The sequence below is a fragment of the Trachemys scripta genome, chromosome 7, assembly GCF_013100865.1.
Source record: "Trachemys scripta elegans isolate TJP31775 chromosome 7, CAS_Tse_1.0, whole genome shotgun sequence".
Classification (NCBI taxonomy): Eukaryota; Metazoa; Chordata; order Testudines; family Emydidae; genus Trachemys; species Trachemys scripta.
This window is the reverse complement of record NC_048304.1, coordinates 14,308,584-14,323,342: the sequence shown is the minus strand read 5'-3', so window position 1 is coordinate 14,323,342 and position 14,759 is coordinate 14,308,584. Positions and strand designations below refer to the sequence as shown.

Sequence of the window (14,759 nt, the reverse complement as noted above, 5' to 3'; positions counted from 1 at the left end):
CTGCCCTGCTCATTCTCTGCTTAGCACTGATGTCAAAGTCCCTTGAGTGCTGAACTCAACCCCTGTACCTGGCTCTCAATGTGCTATGTGTTTTCTAAAGAAATCAAACCCTACATTCTATGTACTCCAAAAGGCCTCAGGTCCTTACAGTTATTTTCCTACTAACCTCCCTCTAGCAGGGCTTTAAATTTAGTGTTCTCGAGGGGCATAAAAAGCCCCAATGTAGTGATAATACTGCTCCCAGCCTGCTGGCTCTGACCTTTCCTTTTGAGATTCATTCAGGCCCATTTGGGACATTAACGATATTTACCCAAAGCACAGTAAATACATTCATTAAACCTCACAACTCACCTTGGAGGTACGTAATTAGTATTATTCTCCATTTTGCTCTCCTCAGGTGGTTCCTTATCTGAGGCAGTGGCATATAGTCTTTTCTTGTTCCTTGGGGACGGGGGGAGAACGGGTGGAGGGCAGATGAGCAGCTTGCTGAGGGCAGGAGGCCCGCCCTCCCCCTTGGAGTTCTGCACCAAGCGAAGCTGAATTTGTCTTGTTGTGCAACGCTATGGATCCTGGGATGATGGTTGCTACTTCAGCATGGTATCCTTGGTAACATTCTAAATATTAGTCCTTTTCTAAGCATTCCATTAGTGGACATCCCGGGATGATTAATCATCGCCTAGCTAGACCCCGGAAGACTACAGAAACAGAGTAGCATTGCCTTGTTTATAGCTACTCCCACCCCTGCTTAAGCCTGGCAGCATTGACTCTTTGCAAGAAAAAACAGAAGGGACAGAGAGCAGAAAAGTTGCAGGGAAGAGACAGTGGAAAAGCACTTTCAACTCTTCCTCCTGGTTTTCTCCACGAGGAATCTTCCTCTGCTGCTTGGGAGCTCTTTTGAAGGATAAAAGGAATATAGTGTATCAGAACAGAACCATCAGTTCCTTTCAGTGACACAGGACAACAAATGAGGAAGCCTGTCTGCACACCAGGGGGATCGGGTCTGTAAAAACTGAGGACATCTACACTACAAAATTACATCGACCTAACTTACATTGGCAGACAGCCCCTGCCGTTATTAAATTGCTTGTGAGTATGCACACTTAGCTCCTTGTGAAAGTGGTGTGTCTGCACCAGGAGCACTTGTATTATCAGAGTGTGGCATTGTGGGATGGCTTCTGAAGGCCAGTAACAGTCAACATAATCAACAGTGTGTACACTGACAGTGTGTTGACCTAATTAGATCGACTGACTCTAGGCTGCTTAGAGAGGTGGTGTTACAGTAGGCTTAGAGAAGCACTTATGTCAGTGAGAGCCAAATGTAACTGAAGACACTGCCACAGCTAGATTGAGACAAGACAGCTTCTGTTGCCCTAACTGCTTAGTATAGACCAGGCCTGAATTTGCTTAGTTACTCTGGCTTCACAAAACATAATAAATAATCCATTCAACCATTAATATTGGGAGCCATGTTAGAGAAAGGGCCACAGTATTTATGAACAGGGATGTCCTACAGCCTGTCAGATCCAAAATATGTTACATGGAACTTTACAAATTAATACAAATTATGAATATAACTTAATTAAGCCACTTATGGAATACACTACTTAAAGTAAATTTGACAATGATATCTACAACAGCTTTGTTGCTTAATTGTGGAATTGAATATAATTAAATTTCATACTGAATTAGAAAATAGAGCTATTACCAGCAGCTTTTAATATAGAATTTAATAGTTTGTTTAAAATGTTATGTAGTCATTCACAGCTATGAAAATTGATCTCTCACAGTTTCACATCTTTTAATTTTATTTCTTCCAAATTCTGTGAAACAGAATTGAGCATTCAATGCACCCGAGGTAGGCACCATAAATTTAATAAGAATTTTAATTGGGGTATTTGATCTGAGGTGCTAAGCAGGTTGCAATTAAAACAGAGTGATTGTATTTAATCACACTATTTTCAAAGCAACTTGCTTCTCAATCTGCTGAGAGTGTCACTTTAAGGATAGAAAAGTCAAAGATGCCAAACCCTCCCGGAGTTTCATCTTGAGAAGAGAAATTTCAAAGCTGCTGCACTAAGTTGCTACCTGACAGGGCTGCTTTAAGGATTAATTCAAGTCTGTAAATTGTTTTAAGTTCCTTAGAGAGAAGGACCTATTTCAGTGCTAAATTGTATCATGTTTTTCCCCAGCAAAATTAAACAAAAATACTTTATTTAACAAATTGTAAAGATAGAATGCTGTGATAAGCACATCAACAGACTAACAAAATACAACCATGCTCTTATTAATATGAAAATACAGTACTCAAGGATTTGTGTTTTCTCCTCAGTTTCCGATCATTGGCCCTAGACTGCTACAGAACAATGCATCATGTCGAGTGTGTAAGTAACTGGAATCCAACACCCCCCATTAATAATTAGCCACATAAAATACACAAATACATGTTCTGCTGTAAAACTGCTCTGATTTTACTGCCATCTAATGTTAGAGTCATTGTCTGTTTTCGTAAACTAATCTCATTGATTTCAATTCAAGTATTCATTGAATGACACTAAACCTAAGTAAGGGTGGCAGGAACTAGGCCCTAAGTCAGTTCTTTTGAGAGGTGTGGGGGTATTATGGTAGTAAATATATTTTTACAGTACATTCCTTATTCCCCCAAATGCTAGACATTTTTTACATGCCCATATTTCACTGGAATGTCAGTACTTCAAAGCGTATACCCAGTTCAGGTTCACTTTGCCTAGGGTATGTCAAGAAAACACACACTAACCCTTTTACTCTCTTTGAGAGCTGGGGCTGTAGGGAAAGGTGAGAAGGGAATTACTTCTAGTCAGTAAAGAGAAGAGGAGGTGGTTCTCTTTTACTATGGCAGGATGTGATTACCTGACACTGGAAGGAGAAATCTGGACTAGCTACTCTGGACCTGTTTTAGTTTTCAGTGGTTACATGTTACACTTTAATATTCCTCATTTCATGTACAAAAATTAAAATAGATTTTAGGAAAAAGGGCAGAGGGGCTCCAAAATTTTGTATCCTTGTAAAATGAGAAACAAATGATTGAAAAAATCACAAGACATAAAAAGTACTTATACCCAAGTAGATACTGATGATAGTGATTTAGACTAGTCATCCATTTAATCTAAAATAGATTTTGGAATTAAGATAAAAACCAAAACCTTTAGGAAAACAGGGCTGTTTCACATGATAGGATATCATTTGTTTGGGAACTGTTGAAGTGAACCTTTCAATCTGATACTCAGCTTTGACTACAAAAAATAATGCATTAAAGAGGTTTTTTAACTGGAGCACAGAAGTCATTCACCTTGTCTGTGGCTAAATCAGGATATCAAAAATCCTTGTGTCACCTCTACTTGCCATTAGGAACATAAGAGATAAAAAAACCCAAGTATTAATTATTTACCATTTAAACAGAACAAACAGAGGTAGGGTTTTCAGTCAGATTGGCAGAAATAAAGCCGCACGTTACTGCACAGCTAAACTCCTGCATTCAGAGCACAGTATGAATTTTGAACATAAACAATTCTGCGCCTAAAAGTCTTGAACTCAAATGCAATATTGGCTGGTAGTAGCATTATATTTACATATATTTTGATTCTTCCTGTAACAAGATAAATACAATTATGTGCATTACTAAATAATCATCAAACCTCACTACTCTTAGATTTTACACCTTCTTTACACATGTTAAGAGTTCTTCTTTATCCATTTGGTAACCACTCTTCTTCCACTGATCCCTTAACTGCTGTAACACTGTTCCAATTTCCTTTCCAGAAGAAATTCCCATTTTTCTTAAATCATGGCCACTGATAGGAAAAGAAGGGACAGACCACTCTTGCATTTCCTTTAGAAGATGCTCTTCTCCTTGGTATTTTAGAAGCTCACAGATCCTGGAGTTCATATCAGGTTCCCTAGACTTAAACAAAACCAAACCACACATCAACTATTAAAGTGTCAGAAAACAGCTTAGTCTCAGATCAGTTCCTACACAACATCACCAACTGACACCACAACTGGCGCCCTCTTGGCAGCCTATAAGGGCAAGTTAATATATATATATATACACACACACACACACACACACACACTTCTACCTCAATATAACGCTGTCCTCGGGAGCCAAAAAATCTTACCGCCTTATAGGTGAAACCGCGTTATATTGAACTTGCTTTGATCCACTGGAGTGTGCAACCGCCCCCCGGAGCGCTGCTTTACCGCGTTATATTGAGGTAGGTGTGTGTGTGTGTGTCTGTGTACATTTTATAACATCTCCATTTTAACTGTGCAGTTGATTAGCTTTCCCCAACATCTAACCAAGACTGGGACTTGCAAGAGAGCCACTGTAGCTACCAGACTGACCCAGATGAGAAGTTGGTTTTAGTATTTTGGGGAAGGTGGAACAAGTCAGAAGAAATAGTGGAGGTGATATTTTTCATCCCAAGTCAGTGAGCCTGTCTTATTACTTAGGTTTGCAACCTGGGGATTTTTGGCAGATCCTTCTGGAAACCCAGATAGTAGTGGTAGCCGTGGCCATCAACCTTTTTTCTTCTGTGTTAATGCAGCATTAGAGATCAGCAAGGACAGTCACAGCCAAACTAACATTCCCCAGATATGTTTGTAAGGAATTGTGCAGCACTGACTCAAACTTTTGTTTCAGATGTTTAAGTCCAACATTTCAAACCTAGCTGCCTTAAAGTCAGACCGATAGACCCATGCAAAATCTGCTACCTTACGGAGTTGGGGCAGCTCAGCACTGCTAAAAATGATATTACTTCTAAGAAGGTGCATACATATGGATTTTAGGAGCCTAACACAAACCATCAAATTTGAAAATTTTGGCTTTTTTAGGTATCAAAGTGTGATACAGGTGACCATGTGAATGGCAGCTCTGAAGGGGGCCTCAAAATATCAAACTTGGTGTTTTATGAGCAAGTGATAGATTTATTATAGTAATTAAATTCCTCCCCTGACCCCCAAACCTCCCCACCCACACCCAACAACCCTCCAGGTTCACTCCCAGGGTCCTTCCCTCTCTCTCAGCCCCTCCGTTGCCCCAGACTCCCACAAGCCGTTGTACTGCTTCTGAGGGGTATGAGAAATATGTTTCTGTATTGTAGTTTAAATGAATTACTGAAAGTTCTGTATTAGATTCCTTACTAGGCAAATTATTTGTCAAAAAGTATTTCCTGAATCTTTTTTTTCCCCCCTGTATTATTACTGTCATACTTGCTGACAGATATTTTGAAACAAATTACCCAAATAATTGAAACTGGTGTGATTCTAATGGTGTTATTTTGACAAAAAAAATATGCAGAATTTTAAAATATCATGTGCAGAATTTTTAATTTTTTGACACAGAATTCCCCCAGGAGTAAACTATAGTTAACTCTGTATAGCACTTTTCATCCACAAATCTCAAAGTACTTTTGAAAGGAAGGAAAGTATCATGATCCCTATATTACAGGTGGGAAAACTTTGGTTATAGAGGTGAAGTAACTAACCGAAAATCACAAAGCAGGCCAGTAAAATGGCTGGGAATAGAACCCAAGAGTCCTGATTCCCTGTCCAGGGTCCTCTGCATTGGATGAGGCTGCCTCTTTTCCTGTCTGTCTTAAGTGAGAGCTTTGAGTTTAACATAAGAAATAAAATAGACAGTGATGTGAAATTCACTTACATCTATAATGAAGTCTTGATATGGTTTAAGTGGTTCTGGACTATCTATAGCTTTGATTAAGTCTCTTCTATGCTTCACTATAAAAAGGCCAAGGTTTTTCTCTTCTTTTGAGATTTTCAGCCTCAAATCGAGTTTTATGACATCATCCTGCACCTTGAACAGTGATGTTAGAACGGTCATTGGTTTTGGAAACAGATTCTGAACATTTTTACTGACTTTGTCAAATTCCTCTAAACTCCCATTAACAGGTAATCCTGAAGGGGGACACACAAAAAGCATCATGAAACAGTGTTACAAAAGAACTAGCAAATCAGTAGAAAAAATGGTCTAATCAAATACTGCACAACACCACAAATGACTATGGAGACTACTGCCATCTTAATATGCTGGTCTGCAGTTATTTGTGTTATACACTTCTTATGCAACCATCATTGTACTTTACCTATATAATGGGCAACATCGAGTTCATACATAAGTCGAACCAAATGATTTACGTTGTTTCCAACAAGAATTTTTTTCAGTTCCACCCAAATCCTCTCTCCTGATATTCCAGCCAAACCTTTGGCATTTTTCTTAATTGCTTCCAGAGTATTAGGTTCATGGTCACCAGGCTTTTCTGCTATTCTTCCATAAAACCTACAAAATAAGAATTCTAAATTTTATTACATTTAACAATTCTCCTGTTTATTACTTCTCAGAGAATTACCTCAGGGCAATATTAACTGTCCCAATCTTAAAGTATTCATGGAGTATTAAAGTGAACTGATCTTACAAAATTAGAACTTCTATAGTGCTTTATATATCCACAGATGTCAAAGTACATCACACTTTCAAAGGCATCATCACTTCATTCTACAGACGAAACTGAGGTACAGTTGAAAAGGGTCTTACAGAAAGTTGGTGGCAGATCTTGGGACAGAATTGAAGTCTCTTAGGGACAGATTTTCAAAGGTATTTAGGTGTCTAGTGGGTTTTTCAAATGCACCTAAACAGATTAGGTGCCTAACAGGAGTCAGGCAGCTAATCTGTTTAGGCACTTTTGAAAATTCCACTAGGTGCCTGTCTGCATCTTTAGATGGCTATATAAATGCCTTTGAAAATGTGGCCGCTGACTGCTATGACCTACTCCCAATGAACCAGTTTCTAAACTTGTAATGATTATCCAACTTTTGTGTCTTCAGAATACCTCTTTCCTTTTCTCTCTGCATGTTCTCAGATAACGTGTCATTCATAAACCATTCCTGAGAGGTTAATGCTACGTTGGCTCTACTCTAACTTCCCTTGTAAAAAATGGCAACACTCCCCATTCCTCAACAGAGGAATTATATTACGCATATTACACACCCACTAACCTTCCAAGCCACTGTAGTGAATTCTGGACATCTGCTGCCAAATCAGAGGCAATCACAAAAGAAAAGCTGATTGATCACTGAAAATTTCTAGGTATGGTAACATTAGATCCATTGAGGGGTCAGAGTAACCAGTAAATTGAGCTTCACGTTATCAGTTAACTCCACAGTTCTAAGGGTAACCCAGTCTTGTTTCTCCATCTACATGTTTTGTTAATAACTGGAACATTAGGCTGCAGAAACCAATGTGTAAAGACCCATCACCCTATTTATCACTGCAGAGGGAAAATCATTACCAAAATTACATTTGATTCCTTATTTTCAGCATCTTACTGAGGACAAGGCACTATATGAGTTTGGCCTGTGTGTTTTTCATGACACACTAAGTTTCTATTTATCCAACTGGCTGTGGAATATAACACTCTATAGTTATTTTCAAACAAAATCTTCACAAATGTTATTCTTTATTTAGAAAAGCAAAGTATTACCTGAAATATCTCAGTATTCGTAAATAATCCTCTCGTATTCTCTGGCTTGCATGTCCTACAAATCTCACTCTCTTGTTTTTTAAGTCTTCGTAACCTCTGAAATAATCAAAAAGCGTGCCATCCAAACCTAGCGCAGAAAAAGCGTTTTTAAAAGGCGTACTTAAGTAAACGTAAAAACAGCCTATAGTTTAGTTAATTTAAAGCAGCAGAGATTATACACTTAGTTTTAACAAGATACTGTATTACTGGGTAGATGATTAAATTGCAGCAAGGGAGGTTTAGGTTGGACATTAGGAAAAACTTCCTAACTATCAGGGTGGTTAAGCACTGGAATAAATTGCCCAGGGAGGTTGTGGAATCTACATCATTGGAGATTTTTAAGAGCAGGTTAGACAAACGCCTGTCAGGAATGGTCTAGATAATACTTAGCCCTGCCATGAGTGCACGGGACTGGATTAGATGACCTCTTGAGGTCCCTTCCAGTCCTATGATTCTATGAAGAAAACGTTCGCATCAAAAGACATGAAAGCCAAGCCTCTGATCTGTCAGATCTCCCCCGTTTGTGCAACCCAAAGTTTAGCTATAGGAATAAGTGGAGGCAGACTGTGGCTTTTGTTGAAAGCCTAGATAAAACACTGCCTTCACAATAAGACAGAAATTATATTTTATTTTTGGAAGAACTTACCTAAAAACATAGAGTTGATTGTAAGATCTCTTCTTTCAGCATCTTTTTCCCAGTCAGTTGTGAATTCCACCTCTGCATGTCGTCCATCAGTGACTACATCAATTCTAAGTGTGGTAATTTCAAAATTCTGTTCATGGAGCTGCAATTCACACAATATTGTTGTTTTATCTTCAAACACAATAGGGAAAAGGAATCAATGTACAAGAGTTACATGTTTCTTTGTGCATATCCAGCTTCTAAACATATGTACAATGAATTCCATGAACAGAAAAATCAGAATACGTTCATTGCCTTTAAGTTAGGTAAGGTTTCATTTTTAATTTTCTCATGCTACTTGGGGGGCTATACTTTTGTTCAGAAAACAGAAGCAAAATAATTATACAAATCTTGGAGGAAATAATTGCAATGGTACTTTGGCTAAGATCAAGCATAGTATCAGTTTACTATTGGATAAGCCCTGTATTGGGGACAATATATCCTGCTTTTATATAGTGATGGACTATCTAACACAGGGTGGGCAAACTTTTTGGCCTGAGGGCTGCATCGGCTTTTGGAAATTGTATGAAGGGCCGGTTAAGGGAGGCTGTGCCTCCCCAAATAGCCAGGCAAGGCCCGGCCCCTGCCCCCTATCCACTCCCCCACCTCCTGCTTCTGACCCCGATGCCCCCGCGGGACCCCTGCCCCTGACTGCCCCCCATCCAACCCCTCCTCTCATTCCTGACTGCCCACCTCCAGGACTCCTGCTCCTGACTGCCCCCCGCCACCCCATCCAACCCCCCCCTCCTTCCTGACCCCACCCCGGGACCCCAGCTCCATCCAACCACTCCTTCTCCCTGTCCCCCTGACTGCCTCACGCAGGCCATAGTTTGCCCACCTCTGATCTAACAGATCTTTTCTAACTACTAAGAGCCTACATGATTCATAAACCTAGTTTGTGATTACCCTGGCAGTAATGGTTCCATGTTTTTCTCCTTTGTTATTGATCATACGAACACCAGCAGACTGGAACATTTCCTTCATCTGAGTAGGCGTAGCAATGGTGGCAAAGTCCACATCTTGCGGTTTCGTTCCATTTAATAAATCTCTGACAGCACCTCCAGCTATTCTTAATTCATACTTTTCCTTTTCAAATAACTCTGGGAGGGGAAAAAGTCATGGTAAGAATATTTTCTTTTAAAAATGTAATATCCATCTTTAACCAGCTGTAGATTTGGCTCACACATATATTGGGGCAGATTTTCAAAGATGAGGTAAATATTAAATACGCACAAATACCAGGATTGCAGGTAAACACAAACAAACTAGGCATGTGCACATACAACCAAGCCAGCTGATTACCTAACTGGCCATGTATGGACACAAATCTGTTTGCAGTCATGACATCGCATGTACACATTTGAAAATCTAGCCCAGTACATTATGTTAACAAAGGCTTGTTTGCATAAAAAACAAAGACAGACAATATAGGCCTTGTGCATTCAGCAAATAAATACACCTCTACCCACATATAACGCTGTCCTGGGGAGCCAAAAAAATCTTACCATGTTAGAGGTGAAACCGCATTATATCGAACTTGCTTTGATCCGCCGGAGTGCGCAGCCCCGCCCCCCCTCCCCCAGAGCACTGCTTTACCGCGTTATATCTAAATTCGTGTTATATCGGGGTAGAGGTGTATTTAAGTTACTGTAATTTGCATAAGGTTATACTTGCTGTAAAGTTTGAATAACACCACAAGAGAACCTAAACAAGATTAACTGTGCAAGTGCCCAAACATGCACACATCTACCATTGGGTTTATGTGAAATTAAAACATGTGATAAACAGTTTAAAGCAGTGATACTCAGATCTCAGCGGTTCAGAAGCCAAATTAGCCATCAACATTACCTAAAAGAGCCACAATAGTATGAATTCATTGTTTCATTCGTAGCCAATGAGGTTAATCCGAAGCGCGATTATTGCTAATTGAAAATTTTATGTATACAATATGTGTGTGTGTGTATATATATATATATAAATATAAATAAATAAATATATATAAATATATATATATATATATAAAAACACACACACTATACTCACAGCAAAATGAGAACTGCAGGAGACACATTAAAGAGACATTTCTGACTTGCGAGATTCAGTCTAGTATCACTGGTTTAAAGATTACTGCTGGTAATAGTTCAGTACTGACTTCTGTTGTCACTGTGGACCCAGAATATGAAGAAATGCCTCTATGACCTTGAAGAACTAAAAAAGTTAGTCTGCTGCCTTCAGCAATTTCTTGACATAAATTATGAGGTGCACTGTCTTCTTTGGAATCTATACAAATGATTGGCATATTTGAAATTGGTAAAAAAAGAATATATGGCAAAGTACACATCTCCCTGTAGTCTTAATATTTTACCAAAAAGAGGCAACCTTCCTCAATTAATTTAGAAAAGTGGTTCCTGCAAGCCTTGCAATACTTTTACTTCAGTGCATCTGCAAGATTCATGAGTTAGAAACCAAATATTTATTTTCTTTCAGGCAATACGTTAATTTTACTAGAATTTAAAATATTATTTTAAATAAAGTTCCAAAAGACACCCTTTAAAGTTGAGAGGCATGGTCAGTACATTACTACCACACTCCGGCAAATGACATTATAATTTATGTAAATATTATTACAGTGCAGTTTTCCTAATCTCCGATGTTTTCTTCTTGACAGATTTACTGATGCAGTAACCTCAAAATGTGATATATCTCAATTCAAGGTCAGAGGTGTAACTGCAATACCATATTTATTCAGTGCTGCCAAAAAATCAGTTGTTCCACCCCAAGTTTAAAAGAAAAAGTCACACTCAAGAAGTGAGATTTGTTTTCAACTAAGAAAAGAGAAACACACAAAGAACATATTATACATAAAAATGCGTTAAAATGTCCAAGTTTGCTAAAGGGAGGCAGTGGTTTTTTAGACCTCTTAATTGTAAAACTAAGACAGAAGAAACAAGAATACATACTAATTTAGGAACAAAATTGTTGATTTTTTCATTGTTTATAAATCTACTGTGAATAAAAATGTTTTCATTTATTATTTCAATTAAAAGAGTTTTGCGGATAAATATTGCCTTATAGTGTTGAAATCCTTAATAATACCCGCACATGAGACCCAAAAAGTCAAACAGACTGAAAACTGACTGAAATGGCTTTGACCAATGTGCCAATTATACTGTCCTAGCTGAATGAAATGCAAACAAGGAAACAACATACATGGGGAAAAAACAGCTGTTTAAAGCTTTCAGTTTCAACAATGTAAGGCATTTTAGTATCAGCCATATTAAAATGTTTTTTTTTTCTTGAAAGTGTCCCCTTAAGAAGTTAAAATAAAATGATATATGAAGCCACTTTCATGTATTTATTCATTTAATTTCCAAAGTCATTTAATAATATTTTAAACTTACATAGTACTATCCTGAAAGATCCCAAACACTTCACACATTACACAAAACACCCCAACTTTTGGAAGGGACAGCAAACAAATGGCACACAAAGTCAATGAAATTTTGTCTAAGACACTAGAGCAAATCCAAATTCAATATATGGTACCATCAAATCTTTAATATATTTGCAGAGCTAAGATAACAGGATCACTGAGTTTAGAAAGCTTATGCTCCAATACTTCTGTTGGTCCTGTGGCACGTTTAAGACTCTCTGTTGAGTTTAGAATGCAATTCTACCCTCAGGAAATGAATCTCTAAAAATGTCACAGTGGGACTCCATATACATTGTCTCACTGATCTACATTTTAAATTTGCTCAGTTTGAAAGTGAAAAGATTTGTTTTCTAAATGCCATCACCCACAAACTCACCCTGGACCCCTACTTCTCTCCATTTCATAAATCAACACCAGTAATAGAGGTTCTGCAAGCCAAATGTATCTTCGGCCCCATAAACTTCAGATTTTGCACTCAGTGACACTATTAGCCTTAGGTAACTTTGTACAGGTGTTACCTATAATCTGAAGACAGAGGGGTTGCCAAGGTGCAATCTGGCAGATAGCAGTGAGAAAAATAAAAGAATTCAGCTTGACTTTGAAAACACCCAGGGTTTGTGCTGATGACATTTGCAAGCTGGGCATATCTGAAATATGAATCCTAGAAATGTAGGACTGGAAGGGAGCTCAAGAGATCATCTAGTCCAGTCCCCTGCACTGAGGCAGGACTAAGTGTTATCTAGATCATTCCTGACAGGTGTATGTCTAACTTGCTCTTAAAAATCTCCCATGACGGAGATCCCGCAACCTCCCTAGATAATTTGTTCCAGTACTCAACTACCTTGACAATTAGCAAGTTTTTCCTAATGTCTAACTAAATCTCCCTTATTACAATTTAAGCCCATTTATCACTCTCCTCTTTATAACAACCTTTTACGCACTTGAAGACTGGTACGACCCCCCTCAGTCTTCTCTTCTCCAGACTAAACAAACCCAAGTTTTTCTACCTTACAGGTCATGTTTTCTAGACCTTTAATCATTTTAGTTGCTCTCTTCTGGACTCTCCCCAATATATCCACTCCTTTCAGGGGTGAAAGTAGGTTAGGCCACTTACTGGTACAGGCTGGGTGGGGAGGGGGGCGGGCCCCTCCGGCCCCTGGAAGGGGTGGGGCCTCAGGCAGAAGGGGCGGGGCTGGGGGGTCAACATCCCCCAACCAGCCCTTTCAGGCCGCCTGGCCCGTGCTGTCTGGGGCTCCTGTGTTGATTTAAAGGGCCCGAGGCTCCGGATGCCGCTGCTGCACTAACGGCAACAGTGTCCGGAGCCCCGGGCCCTTTTTAATCGCCGGCCCCAGGGCAACTGCTCCCTTTGGTCTCTCCGCCTGTCAGAGGCTGCGGGAGGGAGGGGAGAGCAATGGGGCAGGGACAGTAAAGCGCTGCAGGGCCCTTTGCTGAGGCAGCGTTTTAATGTTGCTGCGCCCCCCGCTGACCAGGGGGGTCTGCCGGGGTAGGGGGGGCGTGCAGGAACGTTAAAGCGCTGCCGCGGCAAAGGACGGGGGGAAGGGGCAGCGACGTTAAAGCGCTTTAAAGACGGTCCTTTGCTGCGACAGCGCTTTGAGGATCCTTAAAGCGCCGTCGCAGCAAAGGACCGTCCTTAAAGCGCTGCCCGCCCGCCCCCCCCCCGTCGGCGGCCCTGCCGGTACAGACCCTACCAGCAGGGCTGCCGACAGGGGAGGTAAAAGGGGCAGGGACACTAAAGCACTGCCACAGCAGCGCTTTAATGTGGGCTGGGTATGGGCCGGTGCAGGTTCTTACCGGTACGGAGTACCGACCCGTACCAGCTCACTTTCACCCCTGACTCTTTTTCCCAACCTCCAAGTGTGGTGCCCAGAACTGGACGCAATACTCCAGTTAAGGCTTTATCAGTGTTGAATAGAGTGGAAGAATTACTTCTCATGTCTTGATACTGGTTGGTAAAATCTTAGAGAGCTCCCAATCAATTTGGGGCTTGTGCCCAGCTTCTTGACAGTGTGCCCTGAGGTTGGTACTCACGCTCTTGTGCTTCTGCAAGACAACTTGATCCAGAGAACAATATCTGCACATTGGATGGTACGGTTCCACCTTTCATTTTCTGAGTTCATAAGTGATGGAGTAAGAGTCGATGATGAATATGGAACCATTTACACAAAGTCACGTTTGCAGGAAGCACTGAATTTTACAGTTATACAAAAGCATGCATGTTCCAGCATGCAGTACCTGCACCAATACCTAGCCCCTCCTACATGTGTACAGATAAAGGCTATGTGTATATTAGAGATCTCTCTGATGGAGATATCCATTCATTGGTGAGAAATGCACTTGTAGCCACACTCAAATTTGTTTCAATAAATATTTCTCTAACCATTAATCAATGCACGCTATACCAACACAAGGTTGTAGTAAGCTTCCCTCTGTATTAGCTTCATCAATTGAGTGGCAGCCTGGACCCCTCCAAATTCCAACCAGTGCTAACAGTGCTCTGAGCTAGTGATCTACAATGATCTGGTCACTTTTCTGAACTCCACTACCAGGCGTTTGCTTGACCAGAAGTCACCTCTGAGGATGGAAGTATAAGGGTCTCTCACCTGCCACACTCTTCAGCCCTGGGGTGAAGAGAGACTGGAATTCCGGAGACTCCAGCTTCATGGTGACCAAGTGCCGTCCCTGGATCTGGACCCCTCTCTGGGTGCGGGGGAAGAGGTGGAGACCTCCCCGGCAGCGCTGCAGGAACAGCAGACACCACATCTAAAGAGAAGGAATGGACCCAGTTTAAGTTGGGACGGAACCCGCAGCTGAGGACAGAAAGCCAAGCTCCCCTTCTCTGCAGCTTCTCCACAAAGGTGGGAACGGGCAAACTACTGATCTTGCCATGAATATGCCCCCTTCAATTACCACAGCACCGGCGCACCTCCAGAACTTCAATGAATGTCTGCTCAGTGCAGCCCCTGTGAAATAAGGGAGCATCACCACCTTTGTTTTACAAATGGGAAACTAGGAACAGGCATTAAACCCTTGCCTACGCATGCTGTGGTCCCGG

General features: G+C 40.6%; 1 protein-coding gene across 3 annotated transcripts; it reads right to left on the bottom strand.

Moving 5' to 3' along the window:
• Positions 1–2,194: 2,194 nt before the first annotated feature.
• Positions 2,195–14,759, bottom strand: TRNT1 (tRNA nucleotidyl transferase 1). Of its 3 annotated transcripts, none has more exons than XM_034776801.1 (8): positions 14,739–14,759; positions 14,308–14,467; positions 9,160–9,353; positions 8,218–8,356; positions 7,533–7,659; positions 6,138–6,331; positions 5,696–5,949; positions 2,195–3,937 (listed from the first exon to the last, which is right to left on the bottom strand). In XM_034776801.1, the coding sequence occupies exons 2-8, from the start codon at positions 14,465–14,467 to the stop codon at positions 3,689–3,691; spliced, it is 1,317 nt and encodes a 438-aa protein (XP_034632692.1). In that variant the 5' UTR covers positions 14,739–14,759; the 3' UTR covers positions 2,195–3,688. The 3 variants fall into 3 exon arrangements, with proteins under 3 accessions (XP_034632692.1, XP_034632693.1, XP_034632695.1); XM_034776802.1 differs by having other exon boundaries at positions 14,743–14,753; XM_034776804.1 differs by lacking the exon at positions 14,739–14,759 and having other exon boundaries at positions 3,789–3,932; positions 14,308–14,715.

Excerpts from the sequence above, each read along its gene's own strand:
- TRNT1 (XM_034776801.1), bottom strand. The coding sequence starts at position 14,467 with ATGTGGTGTCTGCTGTTCCTGCAGCGCTGCCGGGGAGGTCTCCACCTC. Across the intron at positions 9,354-14,307 it reads AGGGCTGAAGAGTGTGGCAG|AGTTATTTGAAAAGGAAAAG; the intron begins GTGAGAGACCCT and ends TTCCCCTCCCAG. Across the intron at positions 3,938-5,695 it reads ATCAAGACTTCATTATAGAT|TCTAGGGAACCTGATATGAA; the intron begins GTAAGTGAATTT and ends GTTTTGTTTAAG.